This window comes from Danio rerio, chromosome 16 (genome assembly GCF_049306965.1).
Source record: "Danio rerio strain Tuebingen ecotype United States chromosome 16, GRCz12tu, whole genome shotgun sequence".
Classification (NCBI taxonomy): Eukaryota; Metazoa; Chordata; class Actinopteri; order Cypriniformes; family Danionidae; genus Danio; species Danio rerio.
Window position 1 is genome coordinate 7,067,501 of NC_133191.1, and position 24,609 is coordinate 7,092,109.

Genomic DNA, 24,609 nt, shown 5'->3' on the forward strand with positions numbered 1-24,609 from the left:
TCAGGCCACCGCAAAACTCACATCCAGGGTCACATCCGCTCATCTGACCGCAAGTCCAAGCGGAGCTCCAGCGCTGAGCCGCAGAACTCAGAAAGACAAGAAGTGCAAAGCGTTCCTCAGTCTCAGCATCCCTCCTCCGCCGTGGACACTCAGCATTCTGTGGGCTTACTGCAGAGCGCTGCCACAGATCCTAACATTTACATCCCAGCAAACCCAGTGCTCACTGGCCAGTATGATCACAGTCTGCTGCAGCAAGGGCTGGTCGGACAAGCTATACTGCCTGCTACTGTGTCAGGTAACGGCAAACACATTAACAAATATTATTATGCAATTAAGGGCGTAGAGTTGCTTTTGAGATTGGTGGGGACCTAATTTAAAAGGGGACTTTTGTATCTCGATTGTTGTGTTTTCATAATTAAAATAAATTGTGATTAGTTGCACAGCCATTAAGGTAGACTCAAAGCGAACTTGACTTAAAGTGACTTAAAGTTATTCAATTATATTCTTTTTGTGTTCATTAAAAAAAAAAAGAAAAGAAAACTAATGTTTGAAACAAATGAAGGGTTTAATGAAAATGGTAAGTAATTTTGGGGTGAACTATCTCTTTAAAAATGCATGCAGATGATACATTTTCACTCCATTATGTTTAAACTCTATGTTAAACTACAATCCCAACATTGCATATCCTGCGATGTGACTATTGTGCATGCACACATTGCGATATCGATGCTGATATATTGTGCAGCCCTAACTTGAATATAGGCTAGTTGTCTTTACTTCTTTTCTGTCCTTGGCTCTCGCATTGTTATTGAAGTGTACTACCTACTGCGCCACTGCTTCACCCTTCTAAGATACTTTCGCAAAGGAAAATTTTTGTAAAAGCCTCTAATTAATAGCATTACAATATGGAAAGGCATCCTCTTACATGGTTAAACTGGTCACACTGCACTTTTCTCCCCATTGACTTCCTTTCATACGCATGCGTTTCTTGTTCTGATGCATTTGCAAGGTCATGCGACAAGTTTCGCAGTTCGCTACGTTGGAAAGTTCAAGATTGGTGAACTCTGACCTGCAAATTCACATCATGTAAATGCGTGAGACCAATAAAAAAACAAAACATGACCTTAAATGTCTAATCATCTTGTTTAATGCTGTCCCTTTTCGCAGCGCCGTACAACAGAATTTCACATGCTCAAACTCTAGTGTGACCGTGGCTTTAGACTTTGCCACAATTTTACAGTTTTTTGCTGCAAAAAAAACCCAGTACAATACCACATGCATTCTTTACAGTTCATTCCTGTAATATGTGCTGCATTGTGGGTAATTTTAAAGCTGTTACAGTAACGTACTGCATATTAGGAATTTACTAAAAGTACTGCCACTGAAGTTGAAGACAAACATGAGACAGTTAAAGACAAAATAGTCACTTAATTAAGTTCAATGCTAAATGCTAAAAATAAAGGTTTTGTACTGCAAGTGGAAAATGTAAATGCATGACAGTAAAAGTTCTGTAATAATTGTCATACTGAAAAATTAAAATGTGTAAAATAAATTTTATCATAAAAAGAAGTTTTGGTAAGGCTCTGCTATTACATTTACATATAAGTTACGGTAAAGAGGCAGTGCTGCCAGTAAGTTACCGCAAAAATACAACTAAATGTTTAACGGTGTATATGCAGGCGGCAAACGTGCTTTCTCATCTTAAGCCTGGTTTATACTTCTGCGTCAAGTGACCGGCGTGACCCATGGCGCATGCAACACGCTTAGCTGTGCATTTATACTTCTGCGCGCTGTCTATGTTGGTCTGCATTAACACTTCTGAAACGCTAGTGGGCAGGGAGGTGTTAATGTTCCTCTGTGTCGAGTTTCTTCTCTGCTGTTTTGCTTTTCCTGAACACTTCCTGAATGTACAAGGGGCTCAAACTCACTCATTTTAAGGCAGGAACCGGCGGACGTGCAACAACTTTAACTATGAGGTTAACATAAAACAAAACTTTCCATCCGGAGCTCCTTCACTGGACTCCACACTTGTAAACAATCGCTACATCGGGCTCGCACCATTCGCTCGGCTCTACGTCCCGCCCAGACTCGTCAGCGCTACCAAGCCGACCAATCACAGAGCTTGCGCTACGCGTCGTTGCGACGTGTAGTTACATATTTTAAAAGGTGCACGTCAGCGACGGCCACGGGGAAGGGCTATGCGTCAGCGCCGTAGCATACGCCAGCGTTTGACGCAGAAGTATAAATCAGCCTTAAGCCTTACCAAAATCAATTTTACATAGATATAAAAACAAATTTAAACAAAAAAGATTGTTGCATGTTCTATTATATGCTGTAATAAATTTCAACGTCATTGTTTTTCTTATTATCTGCCATGTATATGTGGACATTACATGAAACATTACGTCATGAAAATGTACTTGAAAGTTCTGGAAAAGTCTTGGAGTTCTAGTGGTAAAAATGTGTATGAACCCTGTATTAATCTTTCTAGAACATTACAGGAAACTCACCTTTTCAATTTTTTAAATATTCATTTTGTTTAATTTGTTTTCTGTCCTTGTCCAGCGGGTGGAGATCTGACCGTCTCTTTAGCAGAGGGTCTTGCTACACTTGAAGGGATTCACTTGCAGCTCACACCTACAAACCTGGTGTGTCCAAATGTCCAGATCTCTGGGATTGACCCCAGCAACATCAACAACATCACTTTGCAGGTAGTACTCGCCTAAAGAGACCAATTTATTGTAGTTGTACTGACTGATCGGGATAATGCAGTAACGTTTGTTTCTGTTTGTTCAGATCGACCCCAGTATCTTGCAGGGCAGTTTGCTTTCTCACTCTCTGACGGCTGACTCAGGCCTGACGCAACACGCGACCGCTCACCTCATGACGGCTGGAGACGGTTCGGTTCCTGCCAATGTGGTCATTCACCCTCTGGGTGGCCTCTCGCTGCAGCCTCCACCCGCTCCAGCCAGCGTCACCATCAGCAGCCTGACAAACGAACAGGAGAATGCAGGTATGTCTCTTTATATACTATTACATGCTTTTTTTTTTCTACTGTATTTTCCTTGTCTTACATTATTCCCTCATCTCATTTACATTTAGCAATTTAGCAGATGCTTTTATCCAAAGCGACTTACAAATGAGGACAAGGAAGTCATTTACACAACTATAAGAGCAACAATGAATAAGTGCTGTAGTAATTTATTAGTAATACATTAGTAATTTATTTATTTATTTATTTATTTATTTTATTTTTTTGTAGTACAGATAGCGGTGGACCCAGCGAGGCTTTAAGTTTACATGAAGTTTTCTCTCAGCCATGTTAAAGTTATATTTCATTTTAGTGCTGCACAACATAGGGTTTCAGCATTGATATTCTAATGCGGCCCTGCACAATAGTCACATCGCAGGATATGCAGTGTTGAGACTGTATTATAATTGATCATTTGTTTATTGAAGCCTGTGATTATAATGATTTTAAAAGCATTCAGGCATGATAAATTATACCATTTTTATACCATCTTAACATAAATCACCATTAGACGTTCTTTCTTCTGTTGAACACAAAAGAAGATCATTTGGAGAAAGCTGAAAACCTGTAACCATTGACCTCTATAGTATGTTTTTCATACTATGGAGGTCAATGGTTACAGGTTTTAAGCTTTCTTCAAAATCTTGTTTTTTGGGATCAACCGAATAAAGAAACTCATTTTTTTAAACTCTAAAGGTTTTTAATCCTTTTTATGTTTAGTAGTTTATGATGTTGGGTGATTTTGGATGAACTATCCTGTTGGAATATCAAGCCAATTACATCCGTGTTCAATAAGAAGAAGTCTGGAGGGGGTTTTCTTCAATGCCAAAAATATTAGTAATTTATTAGATACTAGTGAATAATTCGATGACAGAGCTCTGGGTTACTGTTACACCAATGCAATACAAGAATTACATTCAAGAGGTTCGCAACTCACATATATTTCCTGACTCCAGCATATATACACACAACTGATCTTAACAGGTGGAGTTTTGGTGTAAACCTCACTTATCAGTCATTCTGCAGTCCTTTGGCTCTTGTACCTCAGACCTTCTGCAACCCTTCTCTGCATACCAGAACTGAACTATTACGTGCATTTTTTTATATATTCACAACTTCTACAAGCATCATGACAACTTTTGACATGTCTAGACTTTGTATTAAACAGCAGTCTGAAACAAGGGCCCCCACACTATATTTATTCTTATTCTGCTATTTCCTTCTTGTCAGCAGTTTCTTTTAAAAGTATGCAGTACAGTAAAAAAGAGGAAGTGTGTCTGGTCAATATATGGTATTATACAAAAGAAAATTATTTTTCTAATAAAAATAAAGACACAAAAGTGATAAAATCTAAATTCCTTCTTTTCCACAATTTCCCCCTTTTCTGCTCCTCTCTGGAGCAGACAACAACAAAATCCCCACAAAAATGTTCAGCTGTCATTACTGCAGGCATTTGCCTAAATCTGTTTTACCTCTTATTCAAAATAATCGTTAACATCATAGTGCTCGTTCATTGTGTTAGATGATGCCCATAACCCCTTTTAACTCAATTTCTTTAACTTTTTTTGGTTCACTTTATAATCTCCACACTCCTGGTTCTCCTCTTCGGTGGTGCAGTCTCTTCCTCCTTGAAGTCACTCTTCTTACAATAAGAAGTATACTCTCTATATTCAGGCCTATTGCTCCCAACCCTCCTATTAACTTCCAATTATCCCATAATTAGAATTTTCAATCTTATACACTTTATCAGTAAAGGAAAAATTTTCCATAATACAAAAATAAAAATATAATACTAAAAGAAAAAGGAGCATTAAAGGAAAAGATCACTTAAATATGAATATTTTAAGAGCTAAATTACTAGACTGTTTTTTTCTACTCTGAAATTACAACATAATAGGATAGTTCACCCAAAAAGGCGTATTCTGTCATCATTCATTCATTCATTTTCTTTTTTCGGCTTAGTCCCTTTATTAATCTGGGGTCGCCACAGCGAAATAAACCGCCAACTCACCCAGCACGTTTCACGCAGCGGATGCCTTTCCAGCTGTAACCCATCACTGAGAAACACCCATACACTTTAATTCACACACATACTCTACGGACAATTTAGCTCACCCACTTCATCTATACCGCATGTCTTTGGTCTTGTGGGGGAAACCAGAGCACCCGGAGGAAACCCACGCCAACTCAAGGAGAACATGCAAACTCCACACAGAAATGTCAACTGGCCCAGCTTGGGCTCAAACCATTGACCTTCTTGCTGTGAAGCGACTGTCCCATCGCCCGCCCTATTTTCTCATCATTTAAATACTATATTATGTTATGTAGACCGTTTTGAATTGAACTTATGTCTGGTATTGATGTGTTTGTCGGGTCAGGATCTCAGGAGCTGACACAAGTGTCCGGTACTGCAGGTCTGCAGGTGAGCGGAGGCAGCAGTGCTCCAGAAATCACACTGACCATCAATAACTCCACTCTCACACAAGCTTTAGCGCAGAGCAGTGCTGCTGTGTCCACATCTGCCAACAGCGCACCAGAGATCACACTCACTATAGCAGGTATAAACACACACATCTACACACCACAGTCATTACAGTTTGTCAAAGTCATTACCGATTTTTAGATCCGTTTTTATTTCGATGCTATTTTTAAATTTGCTGTAAATTTCATTTTTGTTTTCGATGGTTTTCGTTTTTTCTGGTGTTTAGTAGGGGTCATGTTAAACAAAACACAGTAATATGAATTCCCCTGTTCTGTCTGTGTGTTTTAAGGTCAGGACTTGTTACCCCAGCACTGCCCGACATCTACATCCAACATGAGCACTGGGATCAGACTCACTCCAGGCAGCAGCAGTTTGACATTAACCAATGAGCAGCTCCTTCCTCACAGTCCTCCTCCTTCAGCCATGACAGGTGAGAGCGGAATAAAAGCCTGTTTGTTTTAGTCTGACCTGTAAAATAATGCAAAAAAGGGTCAAAGATACACATTTGATTTCATTTTATTCATCTCCAAACCACTAGATGGCACAAACTCACCTCTACACTTTTCTAAATATCACATGTGCACTTTAATCAAAGACAGCTGCACAATTATGTTCATCCCATTGACTAAAATATATGGACGTAGTATCGTGACGTCACCCATAGGTTTCTAAAGAGCGCAAATAAAGCTACAAGTGGGCGTAGCCAACCGTCACCATTTTGTCCGTGCGTCATTTTGTCGCCAGAGGGGTAATCAAAAAAGGCCAAAGAGGCGGCGCATGAGTGGAGCTACAGATGCCCACTAGGAGGGGTGTCTCGATTTCGATTTTTAATTTAAATCGATCGAAATCTATGCTAAATTTCGATTATCGAATCAAAAAATAGAATCGTCGATGCTGCCACGCCCCCATGTCACGTCAGTTTGGCTTATCAAGCGGGAAAAAAACAGGCTTGTTGAAGTGCTTGTTAAACTGCAGAAGCAGGAGACCCGTCGACAGAGCTTAAACCCTCTCCTCTTTCAATGAAGTCGCCGGTGTGGAAGCATTTTGGATTTCCAGTGAGTTATGTTGACAACGTTCGTGTTGTCGACAACAAAAAACACAATTTTGCAAGCTCTGCTATGTACGTATTACATACGGTTCGTCCGATAGACAACACCGGCATCGCGATCCTCCGCCCGCCCCCGTTGCAAATCCGCTCGCGAAAAGTACACACTCAGGCCCTGTTTACACTGTCTTTGTTTTTAAATGGCATTTTAGAACGACAACGATTTGACATCCACAGTGGCGTGTGGCATTTCTGAGCAGCCCTCCTTCCTCTCTACCTCTGAAATTGCACATCACGTGACCACACAGACACAGACGCACTCACAGCCATGCGCTCGAGACAGCAGGTCCAGGCAGTCAGAGGACTGCTTCAATCTTTCACTCACTTGTACTTAGTCATTTTAGCGAACACCTCAGATACTGTTGGCTGGTTCCTGTTGGTTGTGCGTCTTTTTTACCGACGCCATTATAACGACACAGATCGCTGCCTATTTACGAGTCCCGCAGAAAAAGTGATTGACAGGTGGTAATTATGTGTGTATCTTGCCTTTATTCATTTACTGTATGATTTGTTTATGGGTAAAACAAAGACCATGCAGGTCAGGTAGTTTAAACGGTAGGCTACAAATAATTAATTGGTCATTAATTAATTAATTATTCATAATCGAAAATCAAATCGAATCGTGACTTTAGAATTGAAAATGTAATCGAATCGAGGATTTGGAGGATCGTGACACCCTTACCCACTAGCATTTTGCTCACATGCTTAATACTTCCTTACCTGCGACTCAATTGTGTTCTGACCACATGTGCTTGGCTGTATACTATATCAAAAAAGTGTTTAGACTTTTAAAAACACGGTTGTAACCCTGCTGAAAAATCCAGCTTAAACCAGCCTAGGCTGGTTGGCTGGTTTTAGCTGGTTGACCAGGCTGGTTTTAGAGGGGTTTTGGCTATTTTCAGGCTGGTTTCCAGTCATTTCCAGCCTGGTCTTAGCTGGTCAGACTGGAAAATGACCAGCTAAATCCAGCTAAAACCAGCCTGGATTAAACTGGACATAGCTGATTTTGGCTGGACTCCCAGCCTGGCTAGGCTAATCAAGCTGGTTTTAGCTGGTTATTTCCCAGCCTGACCAGATAAGACCAGGCTGGAAATGGCTGGAAACCAGCCTGGAAATGGTCAAAACCCCTCTAGAACCAGGCTGGTCAACCAGCTAAAACCAGCCAACCAGCCTAAGCTGGTTTAAGCTGGATTTTTCTGCAGGGAATACATTGAGCCACTAAGCATTGTTCTAATGAAGTTTTTTCTACAGAAAGAAAACATGAATTACTTTCAAACACTTCAAATAGTCTGTGTTAGTGAATGCAAGACTATTGATGAAATCCCTGTCATTAAACTGTATAACAATGTTTCAGACAACTGTTTTAGAGCCTACAGCTAATCAATCTGTCAGATTCTGGAGTGCATTACAGCTCTAAAGAAAAATATAAATGATCTTAAATAAAACAAATACATTTATAGAGATGGCATATGAGTATATAATTTCCCTCACCTGGGAAATGGAGGCCACGTGAATGGTTTGTGAGCACAGTTAAGTGCACACAGCATGCTGTATTGTCGGATAAGTGTAGGAAATAATTCCAAAAGGTAACTGATTATGTAAAGCCACATAAAACAAAATGAAAATGTGATGTATATGCAGAGTTCAGCAGCTAATCAGCCGGAATCAGCTAAGGTGAAGTGACAGAGACCTAGCTGTCACTCAAGTGGCCACGACCTTAACTATGTAGACTTTATATATCTTACTATAAACAAAACAGATGTGTTATAAAAAAAATTCACCCCCCTCACAGTTGTCATGAAGGGTAATATTAGCTATTTACGCCAAAATCATTTGCTGTACCCGTCTGTAAACGCCTTTTTTCTGCTGTAAAGTTGGCCATTTTAACAGTGGGCTCAATAGAAATGTGCTCTGTTATTGAGCCAGGACTAGCGGGAATTCGACGAGTTGCAGTTTTAGTATTAGCTTCATAAGGGAGAGTGGGAGGTTGCCGCTTGGTTTATCCTCTAGTAGATACTTTTATCCAAAGGTAATTACAAAAGAGGAATAAAAGCAGTTCATTAAGCAGCAAGCAACATTTATAATAAACAATGCTAGTTGATTTGACATGGGATATATCAAAAACTGAATATTCCGACCCTTCACTTGACATAAAATGGTGTGTTCCTTTTTCTTTTGATGATATAAAAAAAACACACTCACACACACAAAAACGATAATCACTGATTTCCATAGTATTTGTTTTTCCTATTATTGTTCTCAATGTTTCTAGCCATCTTCAAAATGTCATTGTGTTCAGCAAAAAAAAAAAAAAAAAACTCACAAAGTTTGTGAAACGCTTGAGGAGGATTAAATAGGACGTAAGCTTTCTAGTGGTTGAGTCTCTCATTGTTTCTTCCCATCAGTCAATGCACTAGCACCCAGCACCTCGCTATCCCAGACGGGCTTGTCAACTCAGAACCTGGTGATGTCATCAGCTGGCATGGTCAGTGATGGCAGTGTGACTCTGACTCTAGCGGACACACAGATTCTGGATACAGTCTCTCTCAACCTGAACACACAGGTAACTAAGTACAAATGACAATCCAGTCATGTTTTGCAGTTAGGCTTATACAGTTGAAGTCAGAATTATCCACCCCCTGTATATTTTTACCCCAATATCTGTTTACCGTAAAGAAGATTTGTTCAACACATTCCTGAACATTATAATTTTATTAACTTATTTCTAATAACTGATTTATTTTATCTTTGCTATGATGACAGTACATACTAGTTGACTAGATATTTTTTACTTGTGGGGGAAACCGGAGCACCCAGAGGAAAACCATGTCAACACAGGGAGAACATGCAAACTTCACACAGAAATGCCAACTGACCCAGCCAGGGCTCGAGCCAGCAACCTTCTTGCTGTGAGGTGACAGTGCTACCCACTGAGCCACCGTGACGCCCTACTCTAACAAATACTGCACAATTAATCAATATATGAAAAAGTTCTTGGAACATGTCTGCTTAAAATGGTCTACATTTGAAAACGACCCATTCAAAATGACATTACTCACATTGCAATGTAAATATCAAGTGTAAGTGAAAGGTTAAATACAGTAAGGACTTTCATGCCGCTATATATGCTGGGGGTGTGAATTACAGAGTTGCCTGATTTAAAAATCATTAGTGATTGAATTTGGTGTCCATGAAAGGGTGGGAACCCTGCTTTTATCTAAAGTATCTAGCATTAAATATGCTTTTAAACACAGATTTTTCCAAGAAAGTTAAAATGGATTTAATATTTGATTCTTACGACACTATAATAACCTAATCTGTAAAGCACTGCATGTCAAAATTGTTCTGTGCATGTTTGTTATATTTCTGGACACAGATGATGGATAGCCAGCTTGAGGAGAAGGACGCGGAGGCACGGAGGAAGCACCAGTGTTACTACTGCGGTGAACTGATGCTGACAGCAAATTCTCTAAGAAGACACTGCAGACAGACACATGGAAAAGACCGCTGCCATGTATGCCATGTCTGCAATAAAGCCTTCAAACGAGCAACACACCTCAAGGTATAGCATTTATTTAACTAATAAACCTTCAATTTACCACTGGTGCACATCATCACTGTATTATTGGGTCTCTTTTTTTCTAAACATTATTAAAAAAAAAATTTAACCACTCAGATCAATATAGAAAACTTGAATGAAAATATTTTAATAATAAAAACGATAATCTTTTGGGTATTTCTTTGGGTATATCCTCTGGGCATTTCTCCAATCCAGTGATTCCCAACCCTGTTCCTGAAGGCACAATAACAGTACACATTTTCAACCTCTTTCTAATCAAACACACCTGAATCAACTCATCTGTACATTAGAAGAGACTCTAAAACCTGAAATGAATGGGTCAATAAAGTCATATCCAAAATAAGTACTGTTGGTGTGCCTCCATGAACAGGGTTGGGAAACATTGCTCTAACACACAGCAAAGTTGCCATATCCACACTAAGTGTTTTCATTTAAAAATGCCTATTTTTCACTCTGTCTTGGCCTTCTGTTCACACGGAGTCTGTGTTTTTAGGCATTGAAAACATATCTTTTAGTAAATGCTCTGCAAAGTGGATACTTTTTTTTAAAATCGCCATTTGCATGTTGCAGTGTGTTCCAGGGTTGCCAGGTTTTCACAACAAAACTAGCCCAATGCCCAGTCAAAAATAGTCACCCAAGAATTCCAAATGTTTGGTGATCATTGTTCAGTTAAGTGTACAAGGCTGATTCTTATAAGACTCTGCGAGTAAGATGCTAACAGTCTAATCAGATTCAATGATTTATGCTAAGCTAAGCTAAAAGTGCTCTGCCAGCTGAATGGATAAAAAAAAAGTAAAACTCAACTGTTCAAGACGACTTGTAATTTGAGCCTATTTCCGAAAAAAGTTGCAGTATTCCTATAAGATTTTTTTGACACGACCTACATTGTAAAACACACAGTTGAAGTCAAAATTATTATTATAAGTCCCCCTGTATTTATTTATTTTTTTTCTAAAATTTCCCAAATAATGTTTAACAGGGCAAGTTTTTTTGCAGTATTTCTTATAATTTTTTTTCTTCTGGAGGAAGTCTTTTTTGTTTTATTCTGACTGGAATAAAAGCAGTTGTAAATTTTTTTTAACACCATTTTAAGGTCAAAATTAGTAGCCCCTTTAAGCTATTTTTTACGATTTTTCTACAGAACAAACCATTGTTACAATGACTTGCTTAATTACCCTAACTCTCTTTCAGGAGCATGAGTATGTTCATAAGAAGGGGCCCAAAGTCAATTCCAAGCCCAGAATGTTCAAATGCCCAAACTGTGACAAAGCCTTCGCTAAACCCAGTCAGTTAGAGAGACACAATCGCACACACACAGGTAAAGCACATCTTCTCTCTCCACATGTTTGTTCATTACCGTCCTCTCATTGTCCAACATATAAAGATTTCTGTTCAGCACACTACTATGCTAATATCCTGTTATTATTGATGAACTTTCTAACACTTCTAATGAAAGTTTCACATACCATTAAATTCAGTAAGACTGCAAGTCAGTAATCAGACTGCATGGTGCTCATTAATTAAAGGGATAGTTCACCCAGCAATTAAAATGTACTCATTATTTACTCACCCTCAAGTGTCTTCCGCCGAACACCAAAGAAGATGCTTTGAAGAAAGCTGGAACCGTTGGCTTCCATACAATTATGGCTACTTGGAACGTGCGAGTGTTTTAAAGAGAAATCGCACATCTCCGCAGTAAAGTGCTTGAAACCACAACATGGTCTAACTCAAAAAATACATGGCCAGCAGGGGGCAGTTATGTAATGTAATGTAATGTGTATTTATATAGTGCATTTATTGTGTATGGCCATACACCCACAGTGCTTCACAATCATGAGGGGGGTCTCTTCACACCACCACCAGTGTGCAGCATTCACTTGGATGATGCGACAGCAGCCACAGGACAACGGCGCCAGTGCGCTCACCACACACCAGCTATTGGGGGAGTGGAGAGACAGTGATACAGCCATTTCGGTGGATGGGGATAATTGGGAGGCTTGATTGTAAGGGCCAGGACATCAGGGTTACACCCCTACTCTTAACAAGAAGTGCCATGAGATTTTTAATGACCACAGAGAGTCAGGACCTCGGTTTAACGTCTCATCTGAAAGACGGCGCTCACTGACAGTATAGTGTCCCCTTCACATTTACTGGGGCATTAGGACTCACACAAGACCGCAGATTGAGGGCCCTCTGCTGGCCTCATTAACACCACTTCCAACGAGATATATCCAGCTGCAGAACCACACACGTTTTAGGCACACACAATCTAGCACACACGATTTAGGCAAACCATTTATGGTAACTAACTAACTAGCATTATTGCCACCTGTTGAATTTCACAAGTATGGTTTCCCATTTCAGTCATTATTATTATTTTTATTATATCGTAACGATCATTTTAACATCTCTGCAGTTTCTGAACTCAAATTATGTAAATAAAAATAATTGGTTAAAGACACTTATGACTTTATTCATGTGTCCACATAAACAAAGAAAGCATAACAGACTGTCTAATTATAGGATTAAGTGTAATAAACTAATTCAGGATCTTAATTTCATCATACTTAGTTAAAATCACTTTGTTGTAAAATATAAAAAGCAAACAATAATGTGTCACGTTAGAATAAATTAGCCTACTATAGTTATTTATTTAAACAATATATATAGTTATAAACTGATTATATATTTGCTTATTATTTGTATTAATTATTAATAATTAATTTTGTTTGAAAAACAATAGCCTATATTGCTTAGTGTAAATTACAACAGTATTGCATGTGGGAAATCATTCATTAAAAAATTATTAGAAAATAAAGCAAATAAACACTATTAAATCGCTTGAGTAAAATATGAATATAGTGTTACACATTTGTTACATGTAAAAAGATTTTTATTACATATAATGTATTATTGCCTATATTAACTTGCAAATATTTCCTTCATTATAAATGAATCAATTATATAAATTAAACCTGTCCAAATTAGATCGTTCAGCAAGGCCAGCAAATGAGTATCTGCCATATTATATTGTCAGATAATAATGACTGATCAGCTATAATGACTGATTAAAAACTGTTCAGTCTATTATATTGAATGGCGATCGGAAACAATGATCCCCACTCACCCGCCTCGATCGCAATATTTGTGAAATAAAGTAAACACTATTGTTTATTGTGTACAATATTTATTAACCATATATATCTAAATATATCGATGACGATGTTCAAAAAGACGTTAATAACATTAACATCCGTCATAACCATATATGGTTTGCCTAGATTGTGTGTGCCAGATTGTGTGTGCCTAAAACGTGTGTGGTTCTGCGGTTCTGCAGCTGGATATTATTGCTTCCAACAGCAACCTAGTTTTCCCATGTGGTCTCCCATCCAGGTACTGAACAGGCTCAGCCCTGCTTAGCTTCAATGAGTCTTGGGCTGCAGGGTGATATGGCTGTGGCTATGTAACATGGTGAGCACACTGAACTGATACAGTATACTGAGCATGTGAGCTACCTGTAAACGGTGTGTATGGTGACAGGTTTGCAGCATTCTCCAGAACATTATCTTTTGTGTTCAGCGAAAGAAAGAAACTCATAAAGGTTTGAAACAAGTAGAGGGTGAGTAATTGACGACAGAATCTTCATTTTAGTGTGAACTATCCCTTTCAAATGATCAATAATGTTTTCTGAGGCACTTTGTGCATTAGATATGGGTTTATAAACTTTAAATAAGTGCATTTTAAGACTCTGATTTTGAATTATTGTGAATTCATCAACTTTTTAAAGTAGCATCCATACGTCAAACATACTTTAAGTGAACTTTTACTAATGATTGTGGAGAATTTTTTTTAATTGTTTGGTCCGTTTCAGGTGAGCGGCCATTCAAGTGTCCGCTGTGTGACAAAGCCTTCAATCAGAAAAGTGCTCTGCAGGTGCACCGAGTCAAACACACAGGCGAGAAGCCCTACAGGTGTGAAGTGTGCACTATTAGCTTCACACAGAAGAGCAACATGAAGCTGCACATGAAGAGATCTCATGGGTTTCTGCCGTCCTCCAGCAAACTGGGTATGTGTAGAGCATCTTTAGTTCTCCTTTTTCTTGTTGCTTTATCCTCTTGTGTACACACTACAGTAAATGTGCAGTTGAAGTCAGAATTTTTAGCCCTTCTGAATTATTAGCCCTCCCTGTATATTTCTTCTCTGATTTTTGTTTAACAGAGAGATTTTTTTAACACATTTCTAAACATAATAGTTTAAATAGCTCATTTCTAATAACTGATTTATTTTATCTTTGTCATGATGACAGTAAATAATATTTAACTCGATATTTTTCAACACACTTCTATACAGTTTAAAGTGACATTTAAAGGCTTAACTAGAGTAATTAGGTTAACAAGGCAAGTTATTGTGTAATAATGTTTGAGGGGGCTAATAATTTTGACCATAATTTTTTTTTTTAATTTAAAAACTGCTTTTATTCTAGCCAAAATAAAGCAAATGAGACTTTCTCCAGAAGAAAAAATATTGTAGGAAATACTGTGAAAACTAGATATAAACAACACAACTTCATTACATTTACACGTTTTGTCCAGCAGGATAATCCTTACACGAAAATACAACTTTTAGCACTTTTGGATTTTAAATGCAAATGCAAGAACTTAAAAGCTAACATTAGGCTATAAACGGACTACAGTGCCCTCAGGGCGCTCGTCTGTGACTTCAGCATCACCCTGCTATACAAACAACTTTTCTAGCTTATTTTTAGTAATCTAGTCCATGAGAGTTAATCTCTCTGTTTATTATATTATAATCCAGGCTACATATTATAAACAAAGAAATAAACAAAAACACACAGACTTATGTGCCCTTTGTAGCGTTTTTACGTGGGAAATCCTTCTGTTTTGCTTTACGGTTGTTGTAAAAGTTAAAACTGTATAAATGTGCCTATATAGTATTATCATAAGACATATTTAAATAAGTGTATCGCTCGTGTGCACACAGCCTGCTTACCTTAACCACTTAAACTCTGCGGACCCGGTACCGGGTCTGTGACGTCATCGACTTTCGCTTTCAGATTTAAAGGGCTAGCGTTGCACCAGACCCCCGTAAGTGGTGTCGTTTGAAGGTGTAGAATCTATATTTTATGCACATATGCATCACTTTGGTTTTTATTCAACTGTATAAAAGTTATTTACACTTAAATACACAGTATTTTGGATACACGAGCTAGGTATTTTACATTGGTTCATTTTCATATTTTTTTATATGACACATGTACAAGTTATTGCTCAAATGAAAGCTCTTGCTGGTGATCATACAGTTCTAGATTTCTTTTTACTGAATTATATTTATATGCCAAACAGTTGTTGATTGAATTGTGGTGTTTCCATGGCGCAGAAATGTAAACAATACATTCATGATCAATAAGCAGCCCCAGATAGCACAGACAGCTGTCATCTCTTAACTTATGCTGTGCCCTTAAGGGCCATTCTCCTCTGTTTTTGAGGTGATGTGCATAAGTAATCCTTTTATATGTCTGATGTGGTCCAAACACAGTGAATTATGTTTGATCAAACAAAAGAATAGTGAAATATGAAAACAATGATCGGTCCCTGTGGCTTCTACAGCACCTCTCATCAGTTGGAAGACAATAACATTTGCATAGATTATGGTGGAGACATTTTTCTTTTTTCCTATGATTACAGACATGTGCAGGTACCACCTAAAGTAATTACAGCACGCTAAACCACACAGAACCTAAAAGGTACACATTCAAATTTGAGTTTATAAAAAAAATACAAAAAGCACCTCTTTTTTTAGGTGTTTATTATAACACAGACGACATATACAGTTATTTTAAACACTTTCAATAGTGTTTTATGAAAATTCAAAGGGTTTTCTTTAAAATGATACCAAATTTTTGCATTTACACCTCTGCATGTGGATTTGGGAAGCTTTTAGATTTGGGTAGGCAAAATCCAGGTGTAAATCCCCAAATAGCAGCAGAGTTTAAGTGGTTTTTAATAGATGACAGAAATGAGGCGTGAAGGACAAGTCTATCAAATGCCTGCAAGTTCCATCATGGACACGGAACAGCATGCAATATTCTATTTTGTCACGAAGTACAGCGAAAAGCAGCTCATACAGTCACATGCTGTATATTTTAGGGAGGAGTGTAAATATTGCAGTTATGACAGAGTTAAATGTGTTCAGATAAGGAAAAAAACGACGAAAAATCCCTTGATCACGTTAAAATGAGTTAATATGTTTGTATTTGTACACGTTTATTCACACGTTTGCATTACTGAGAGCAGGACAGAGACAGGCTGCACTGGTAAGCAGTATCTTCATAATATTGTTTAATCAAAATAAATGATCAACAAGGCAAGGCAAGGCAAGTTTATTTATATAGCACACTTCATACACAGTGGCAATTTAAAGTGCTTTACATAAACAAGAATAAAAGAAACAAGTAAAATAACAATAAAAACAAAAACAGGTAAAATGTGATAAACGAATGAAGAAGAAGAGAAAAACATAATAGTGTGATCTGTCGGACGCAGCACAGTGCTCATTCAGTAAAGGCACAGCTAAACAGATGTGTTTTCAGTCTTGATTTGAATGTGCCTAATGTCGGAGCACATCTGATCATTTCTGGAAGCTGATTCCAGCAGCGCCCCCCCCATAGTGGCTGAAAGCTGATTCACCCTGCTTTGACTGAACTCTTGGAACTTCTAGTTTATATGATCCTAAAGATCTGAGTGATCTGTTAGGTTTGTATTCAGTGAGCATATCTGTGATGTATTGAGGTCCTAGGCCATTTAGTGATTTATAGAGCAGTAACAATACTTTAAAATCTATTCTGAATGTAACTGGCAGCCAGTGTAGAGACCTGAGGACAGGTGTGATGTGCTCTGATTTTCTGGTTCTGGTCAGAATTCTGGCTGCAGCATTCTGGATGAGCTGCAACTGTCTGACTGTCTTTTTAGGAAGACCAGTGAGGAGTCCATTACAGTAATCATACAACAAATGAATGTGTCTCGACAGCCTTTACAAGTGATGGAATTATCAACAAACAATGTAAATTCCTAATTAGAAAACTACTACAAGCTAGGAAATACTATTCATGAAAATGCTTAAATAACAGACAAATCCAAATGCCTAACGCAGGCGGGCTACACTCCAGACTAGTTCAGCTCTGATGTATAATGTCTCAGACACCGCCTGTCGTCCCATTTGGCAACTTGATAGCAACCGTCTTTTTAAAGAAGCAAAACCGATTTAATAAATCAAGAGTGTGCTGTAACTGATGTGTTTTATGTCGTAGAGTAAAACGTTAAAGTATCTTGAGTTTGTGTTAGCCACAAACCTTATTTAAGCGATTTAACTGAAATCCCATTGACAAAAACCTATTGTCTTTGGCACAAGGGAATCGGAACTGCTAAAATGCTAACTCACTTCCGGGTTTATGCATACAAATTGACGTCATAGTTCCTCCACTCTATGAATGTTTTCTGCTTTTGTGCATCCATCGACAGGAAAAACAGAGGAAGTCGAAGTGGTGCTGGACCATGATTCTGACTCCGATTCCCAGCAAGCTTCATCCCAGGAGGGCAGAGAGTCTCGCTCGGGCCTGGATCTGGAGGAGGTTGGACAGGAGTCTTCAGGAGACTGGCAGTGCCGCATTCCCACAGTCTTCCCATGAACACCTTCGCTTAACATTGGCTGATTGTTTGACATGAGCATTGCCAGTTACTTTAGTTGTTTACTCTTCTTGACTTGCATTCAAAGTCATGCATTAATGTGAATGTTTTCTATTGCTTAATGAACTACACATAACCCGGTGGAAAACAGAACTTGACGTTTGCAAGTTCAACTTTTAAATGCGCTTTTTTTTTTTAAGTTAAAGATTTTTTGATAGAGCCATACTCGACTCTGCTAAAGTGAAGATTGTAAGTGTGTAATGAAAGAGACAGTGTATAGTTTTCGTTTGTTTCTCTATCTGTGGTTTAACTAAAGCACCTATCTAGACATTGCTGTCTGCCGTTGTCAGTATGTCAGACTGTATAAATCTATTTACTAGAGCTGTAGAACTGCTTATTAGATGCCCGTAATCTTGGATATATGATGAATCTGTTTTATAGGTATGAGCCGGTTTTGGCACACATTTTTTTGTAATATGCAAAATATTTAAGAATAAATGTTCTGTTCTTTCTCAGAACGTTTCTCTTTTTTCTTCAACTATAGCCTTTAGTTTTGTTTATATGAATAGATTGTTTTATTTTTTTACGGGGCATACGAATAAGCACAGAGATAGAACTTTGAAAATATTCCCCATTCAGTCACTGATGAAAATTATAATAGAAGACTAAATTTGTACCATCCCATGTACACTCACTGGCCACTTTATTAGGTACACCTTACTAGTACTTGGACCCACTTTTGCCTTCGTGGCATAGATTCAACAAGGCACTGGAAATATTCCTCAGAGGTTTTGCTCCATATTGACATGATGGCATCACGCAGTTGCTGCAGTTTTGTTGGCTGCGCATCCATGATGTGAATCTCCCGTTTCACCACATCCCAAAGGTGCTCTATTGCAGTGGTTCTCAAACTGTTTCACCAAGTACCAACTCAGAAAAAAATAGTCTCTCCAAGTACCACCATAATGACCAGCATTGAAATAAAGTAGCCTAGTTGGCCAAATTAAGCAGCTACAGCACTGCACAGTTCAAAATGAGGCAGTCATATTCATATTTATACAATTTTTGATGCATTTTGAAATGTATGTTGCATGTACATATGACATATTTGTAAAACTTTTTGAAATCTAAACATTAACTTGTATGTAGATTGCTAGGGAAACCATTTTTTCCTCAGAGGATGTCAAGCCAACAAAACTTTGCTGCTCTCTGATACTAGTTTTATTCTTGGAGAAAATTAAAAAGCACTGCAGTGTTTGGGTGTTCTGTGTTTGTCTAAGATGATTTGTCGACCAAAATCATATTCCATACAAAATATGAAGCTGATCACGTTACTCGCGGTGCGGCATTCTGAAAAGTTATGTTTTTAGTCATGCTGCTTGCGCCTTCATTATAAATAACGAACTTGCGCGTGGAAATGACACAATATGAGAACAGCCACCATCATTCCCGATCTACAGCAGTTGATCTTCTTCTTGCACATACGTGCTGGATTTACCTGATTTGTTGGAAATTGGGTTGCGGATCCATTCATTGGCAGTTCTTACTCATTTTGCTAGCAAGAGAATACGGTCATTTTTCGAAATAAAAGAATTTCTAAAACTAATGATTGTTCAGATAATAAATAAAATGGAAATAATTCATGATTTTTCGTGCGGCCCGGTACCAATTGATCTACAGACTGGCGCCGGTCTGTGGCCTGAGGGTTGGAGTCCACTGCTTTAGCGCATGTCTGCTCTTCAAGTCCCACGCACCTCTTTGTCTAGTTCTGCACCAATGGGATTGATTTTTAGCAGCTGATGACGAGATGCACTAAAGTAAACATTTTAAGCACAGTGATTTGATCGTAGGCCTTAGAGAACAGCCAATGCTTATCACATCGGTGTTATCGTACGCATCAATTAATTAAAATTGTATAATTTTTTACTTTCATTGCTTAGTGATTCCTCTGCTTACCATTACAAGTAAGCCCGCGTACCACTAGTGGTACATGTACCACAGTTTGAGAACCACTGCTCTATTGGATTGAGTTCTGGTGACTGTGGAGGCCATTTGAGTGCAGTGAACTCATTGTCATGTTCAAGAAACCAGAGATGATTCACGCTTTATGACATGGCGCATTATCCTGCTGGAAGTAGCCATCAGAAGAGGGGTACATTGTGGTCATAAAGGGATGGACATGGTCAGCAACAATACTTAGGTAGGCTGGGTTGTTGACACAATGTTCAAGTGGTACTAATGGACCCAAAGTATGCCAAGAAAAGATCCCCCACACCATTACACCACAACCACCAGAATGAACCATTGATACAAGGCAGCATGGATCCATGCTTTCATGTTGTTGATGCCAAATTCTGACCCTACCATCTGAATGTCGCAGCAGATATCGAGACTTTTAAAGTTACGAAGATGAATGAATGGCTCAGGAGCTTGGAACAACATGAGGGTGAGTAATTAATAACAAATTCATTTTTCGGTGAACCAAACCTTTCATTCCTTCTACCTTGCATCTGAAATAATTTCAAAACACAACAGGACAAAGAAACACAGCACGACAACTTTTTACATTTTTAATTGTCTGCAATAATTAGCAGTTACAAACATAAAATACAAAGTGTCTTAAGTTAAGTAAGAACCCTTTTTTCCATTTGTTTTATATGAACAGAAGTGAAGGTTCAGACTATGATGAGCAAAGAGCACAGAATCAAGTCAATGTACAAATGAAGGGCAGTAATACACACTAAATTCATTAGAAAACTCTAGATCTGTCTGTTGATGCGTCAGCATGTACATGGTAAGTTTAGTGAATTATGCGATGCAGAGCACGTCCTCGCAAACCCCATCACTCTGTAAAGGAAAGAGTGTTCTTTGGGTTTACACAAAAGCACATTTGAGATTTAATACACAACATTTTTGATTCCATACATAGTTGACATGACAGAGACGAGACAAGATTACAGACAAAGGCCAGTTTGACGAGACCACACGGGAATAATTCAAGAGACACAGATTGTATTCTACCATATCAAAGCAAAAGCTTCTTTTGAGTCGTTGTTACTGTATTAGAAAGATAACTTTTTCATTCATCTTTTGTCTTTCTCCTCTTTTTCTTGATGGGTGAAGGGTTTCAACGCTTGGAAGATGAAGCAGACTGGCTTCCTCCCTGAAAAAGAGACGAGCATGAGGTAAAAATGACTGACTGTTACTGAATGAAAATATCTGTTGAATTAAAGGTATTAAACTGGCAGTTGTGGTTGCCGGTATTTTACTGTTAAAAATACGATACAAATCAAAAAAACTATTATCATTTTAACAGAAAACAACAACATTTCATTCAATTCTAACATTAATACACCAAGGTTTTCAAGTGCAACATCAACACGTCATATCCTTTTGTTACACAGACAAAACACAACCATATAGTTGAGATGGTCATATATCTCTGGACATTTTCAATGAGTTTTCGATCTAATTTTCTTTCAATCAATTTTCAATCTAGACTTGAACACTGTTTTTATTCTTTAGCTTTTACATGTGCGTTGATACCGTGGTGGTTTTATAGCTTAGATCTGTTTGTACATTTGTACATCACTTTGGATCAATTTTATTGTTTACCCTGCTAAACAAACTGCTTAAACCAGCCTACACTCTTAAAAGAAACAGTTCTATATAGAACCAAAAATGGTTCTATCAAGCGCTTCATATATGGCACCCCAAAAAGGTTCTAAATAGAACCATTTTAAGGGTTCATTAAATAGAACCCCAAATGGTTCTTCGAATTCAAGTTAGATGGTTCTATTTAGAACCATTTAAGGGTTCTTTATTTAGGTAGCAGTGCAGCGCTCGTGCCCGCACCGAGTCTGTGTACGCGCGGCAGGCCAGAGTCACGTTGGCAGGCTAGATTGACCATCAGGCCATCGGGAAAGGTCCCAGTTCTCCCTTTGGCTAATCCGTCCCTGGATATTATTAAAACCTTTTAAAGCCAAACATGTTTTAATAATCCATAGATGAAAGATCAGGTGTTATTTATGAAGGACACAAAAATGCAGGTTAAATGTATTGTGAAATATTAAACCTTTAAGTATATATATTTTGTGTGAATGATGAAGCTGTGGTGGACTTCTCCTTTCAAAAAATTAACCGTCACTTCAACACCTGTCCACGACGATGATTATTAGTTTTAAATAAATTATTAAATCATAAAAACATGGTACTGCACAGTCTAAATAAATAAACTGGTTATTTTATTTATTTCACAAAATAATTTGTTAAAAATGTTAAATATTAAGTATATATACAATATAAGTTATATGCTAATGTGCAAACCTGAATGAAAAAAATCCCATCATACTGTACACTGATAAAGTTTTTGACCACAGCATTCATTTTATTAGGTTTTGACTCAAAAAGCTTTGTATATCTGTGTTATAGCTTATAAATATTTTATAATCTTAATAATACTATAGATAATTATGTTATGAATCAAAAACTATAGAACCATTTTAATCAAAAAGGTTCTTTGCACTCAAAGGGTTCTAAATGGAACCATTTTTTGGGTAAAAGGTTCTACTGGCCAAGTATAGAACCCCAAGGTTCTATATAGAACCTCTAGGAACCTTTTTTTTTTTAAGAGTGTAAGCTGGTTGGCTGGGTTTAGCTGTTTGACCAGCCAGGTTTTAGAGGGGTTTTGGCCATTTCCAGGCTGGTCTTAGCTGGTGACCAGCTAAAATGACCAGCTAAAACCAGCCTGGTCTTAGCTGGATTTGGCTGGATTCCAGGTTAGGCTGGTCAAGCTGGTTTTAACTGGTCATCTCCCAGCCTCACCATCTAAGACCAGGCTCCAGGAAATAGCTGGAAACCAGCCTGGAAATGACCAAAACCCCTCTAAAACCAGGATGGACAGCCAGCTAAAACCATCTCCCCAGGCTGGTTTAAGCTGTTTTTTTTTCAGCAGGGTAAATGTGCTTTATTAATAAATGTTGTTGTTATCAGATAACTTTTCCCACAAGCAACGAAACACACTGATTCTAATAAATAGAAGGCATTCAGTGTCATTCACACAACTACAAAACACTATCATGGTAACAGACATAACATTAAAATAACGAAATAAACATTATTTATTAGCAACATTTTAACTCTAATGTACAAAACTGATGGGAAAAAGCTCTTAAGAACAATAATGTCAACAAAAAAGCCTAAAAAGTAAAGTGTCGCAAGGGGAACTGTGGAAAAAGTCAATATTTTGGGTTATTCACTGTATATATTAAGCAAACTCACTGTTATTACAGATTTCTACTGTAGCACTTTTACTTATTTTACCATTAAAATCACTGCCATTTTTATTGTTTATTTTTTTATTTTTTACAGTTTTAGAAGTTTGTTTTTTGAATAGTTACCATTTTGAAGATCCGAGTTAGGGTGCCTTGACTCTCTCCACGTCCCTTTTGTCCTTTAGTGGAGCTCTGTGATTTCTGCTCTCTCTGTTGATGAAACACACAGGGTTGTGGGATACTGTAGTTGTTTATGAGTTCATACTTGGATATTTGCTTCTATTGCTTTGTACTTTATTTTATGTAGGGCGAATGCTTATTCAAGACATCTGAAGACATTGATCTCTGTCTATTTCCAAAGTTCTGGTGTCGTTCAACTGAAATATGAACAATAGACCAAACACTGGACACAGTGTCTCAAGATGTGCTCATAAAAAAGGTCAGATTTTTTCCTTGTCCTACAGTCACAGTGTTGCAGATTACAGTTCAACACATCGGTGATTCCAGAATTGCAGGAATTGCCAACTTTTTGTGCATGTCCAAAATAAATCTTAGGTTATGTTTCAAAAACAAAAACTTGAATGGGATTAAATTGCATGTTGTTTTGGTCTTCAAAATAACAGTGTGAATGCAAAGCAAACCAGGACTTAATGTGTCATTTAATAAACAAACAAAGAGAAACAAAATACAAGACGGTCTTTGAGATACTTTCTTCAAGAGTTCACACTTGCGTTCGTTTAAGTATAAGGTGTGTTGGGCGTGCTGTCCGGGGAGAGGGCTCTGAGCTCGGGGAGACACCCCAACTCGAGTTAATCCCCTTGTCAGGAAAAGGAGGAGTTGGGATTCGAGCGAAGTATCTAGCCCGGCCCCAGAACGCTCCCCCTGGGAAAGCAATGCAAGAGGTGAGGTGGCAGGGTGGTGGAGGGATGCTAAAGTCGTGAGATGCTCCAGGTAAGACAGCTTTGGTGTACATATAGGGGTTTGTTCATGAACTGATTTGATAATGGGATAATTGTCAATGACGTATTCGATACTGAAACTTCTGCGTGTGTTCCTCCCGAAATTTGTTTACAAAACATCACATATTGTATGTCTAAAAATAAAAAATAAATTATTTATTCATTCATTTTCTTGTCGGCTTAGTCCCTTTATTAATCCGGGATCGCCACAGCGGAATGAACCGCCAACTTATCCAGCAAGTTTTTACAGAGCGGATGCCCTTCCAGCCGCAACCCATCTCTGGGAAACATCCACACACACATTCACACTCATACACTACGGACAATTTAGCCTGCCCAATTCACCTGTACCGCATGTCTTTGGACTGGGGGGGAAACCGGAGCACCCGGAGGAAACCCAAGCGAAGGCAGGGAGAACATGCAAACTCCACACAGAAACGCCAACTGAGCCGAGGTTCGACCCAGCGACCTTCTTG

The 24,609-nt window shown here is 38.3% G+C and overlaps 2 protein-coding genes across 3 annotated transcripts in view; one reads left to right on the top strand and one right to left on the bottom strand.

Annotated features, from left to right (window-relative positions):
• Positions 1-18,416, top strand: part of LOC141378155 (zinc finger protein 236) — a 41,453-nt gene extending 23,037 nt beyond the window's left edge. Inside the window, exons 15-24 of the mRNA XM_073925778.1 lie at positions 1-295; positions 2,566-2,711; positions 2,797-3,013; positions 5,410-5,589; positions 5,803-5,943; positions 9,024-9,181; positions 9,995-10,180; positions 11,390-11,516; positions 14,070-14,264; positions 17,737-18,416. The exon at positions 1-295 is cut by the window's left edge and continues 131 nt beyond it. Of these exons, the coding sequence (XP_073781879.1) occupies positions 1-295; positions 2,566-2,711; positions 2,797-3,013; positions 5,410-5,589; positions 5,803-5,943; positions 9,024-9,181; positions 9,995-10,180; positions 11,390-11,516; positions 14,070-14,264; positions 17,737-17,903 (1,812 nt within the window). The 3' untranslated portion in view covers positions 17,904-18,416. The remainder of the gene's footprint in view (positions 296-2,565; positions 2,712-2,796; positions 3,014-5,409; positions 5,590-5,802; positions 5,944-9,023; positions 9,182-9,994; positions 10,181-11,389; positions 11,517-14,069; positions 14,265-17,736) is intronic.
• Positions 18,417-20,457: 2,041 nt separating this feature from the next.
• Positions 20,458-24,609, bottom strand: part of mbpb (myelin basic protein b) — a 45,264-nt gene continuing 41,112 nt past the window's right edge. For both annotated transcript variants that reach the window (NM_001271460.1, XM_073924690.1), the window contains 2 exon segments: positions 20,458-21,064; positions 23,301-23,384. In NM_001271460.1, coding sequence (NP_001258389.1) covers positions 21,029-21,064; positions 23,301-23,384 — 120 coding nt within the window. In that variant the 3' untranslated portion in view covers positions 20,458-21,028.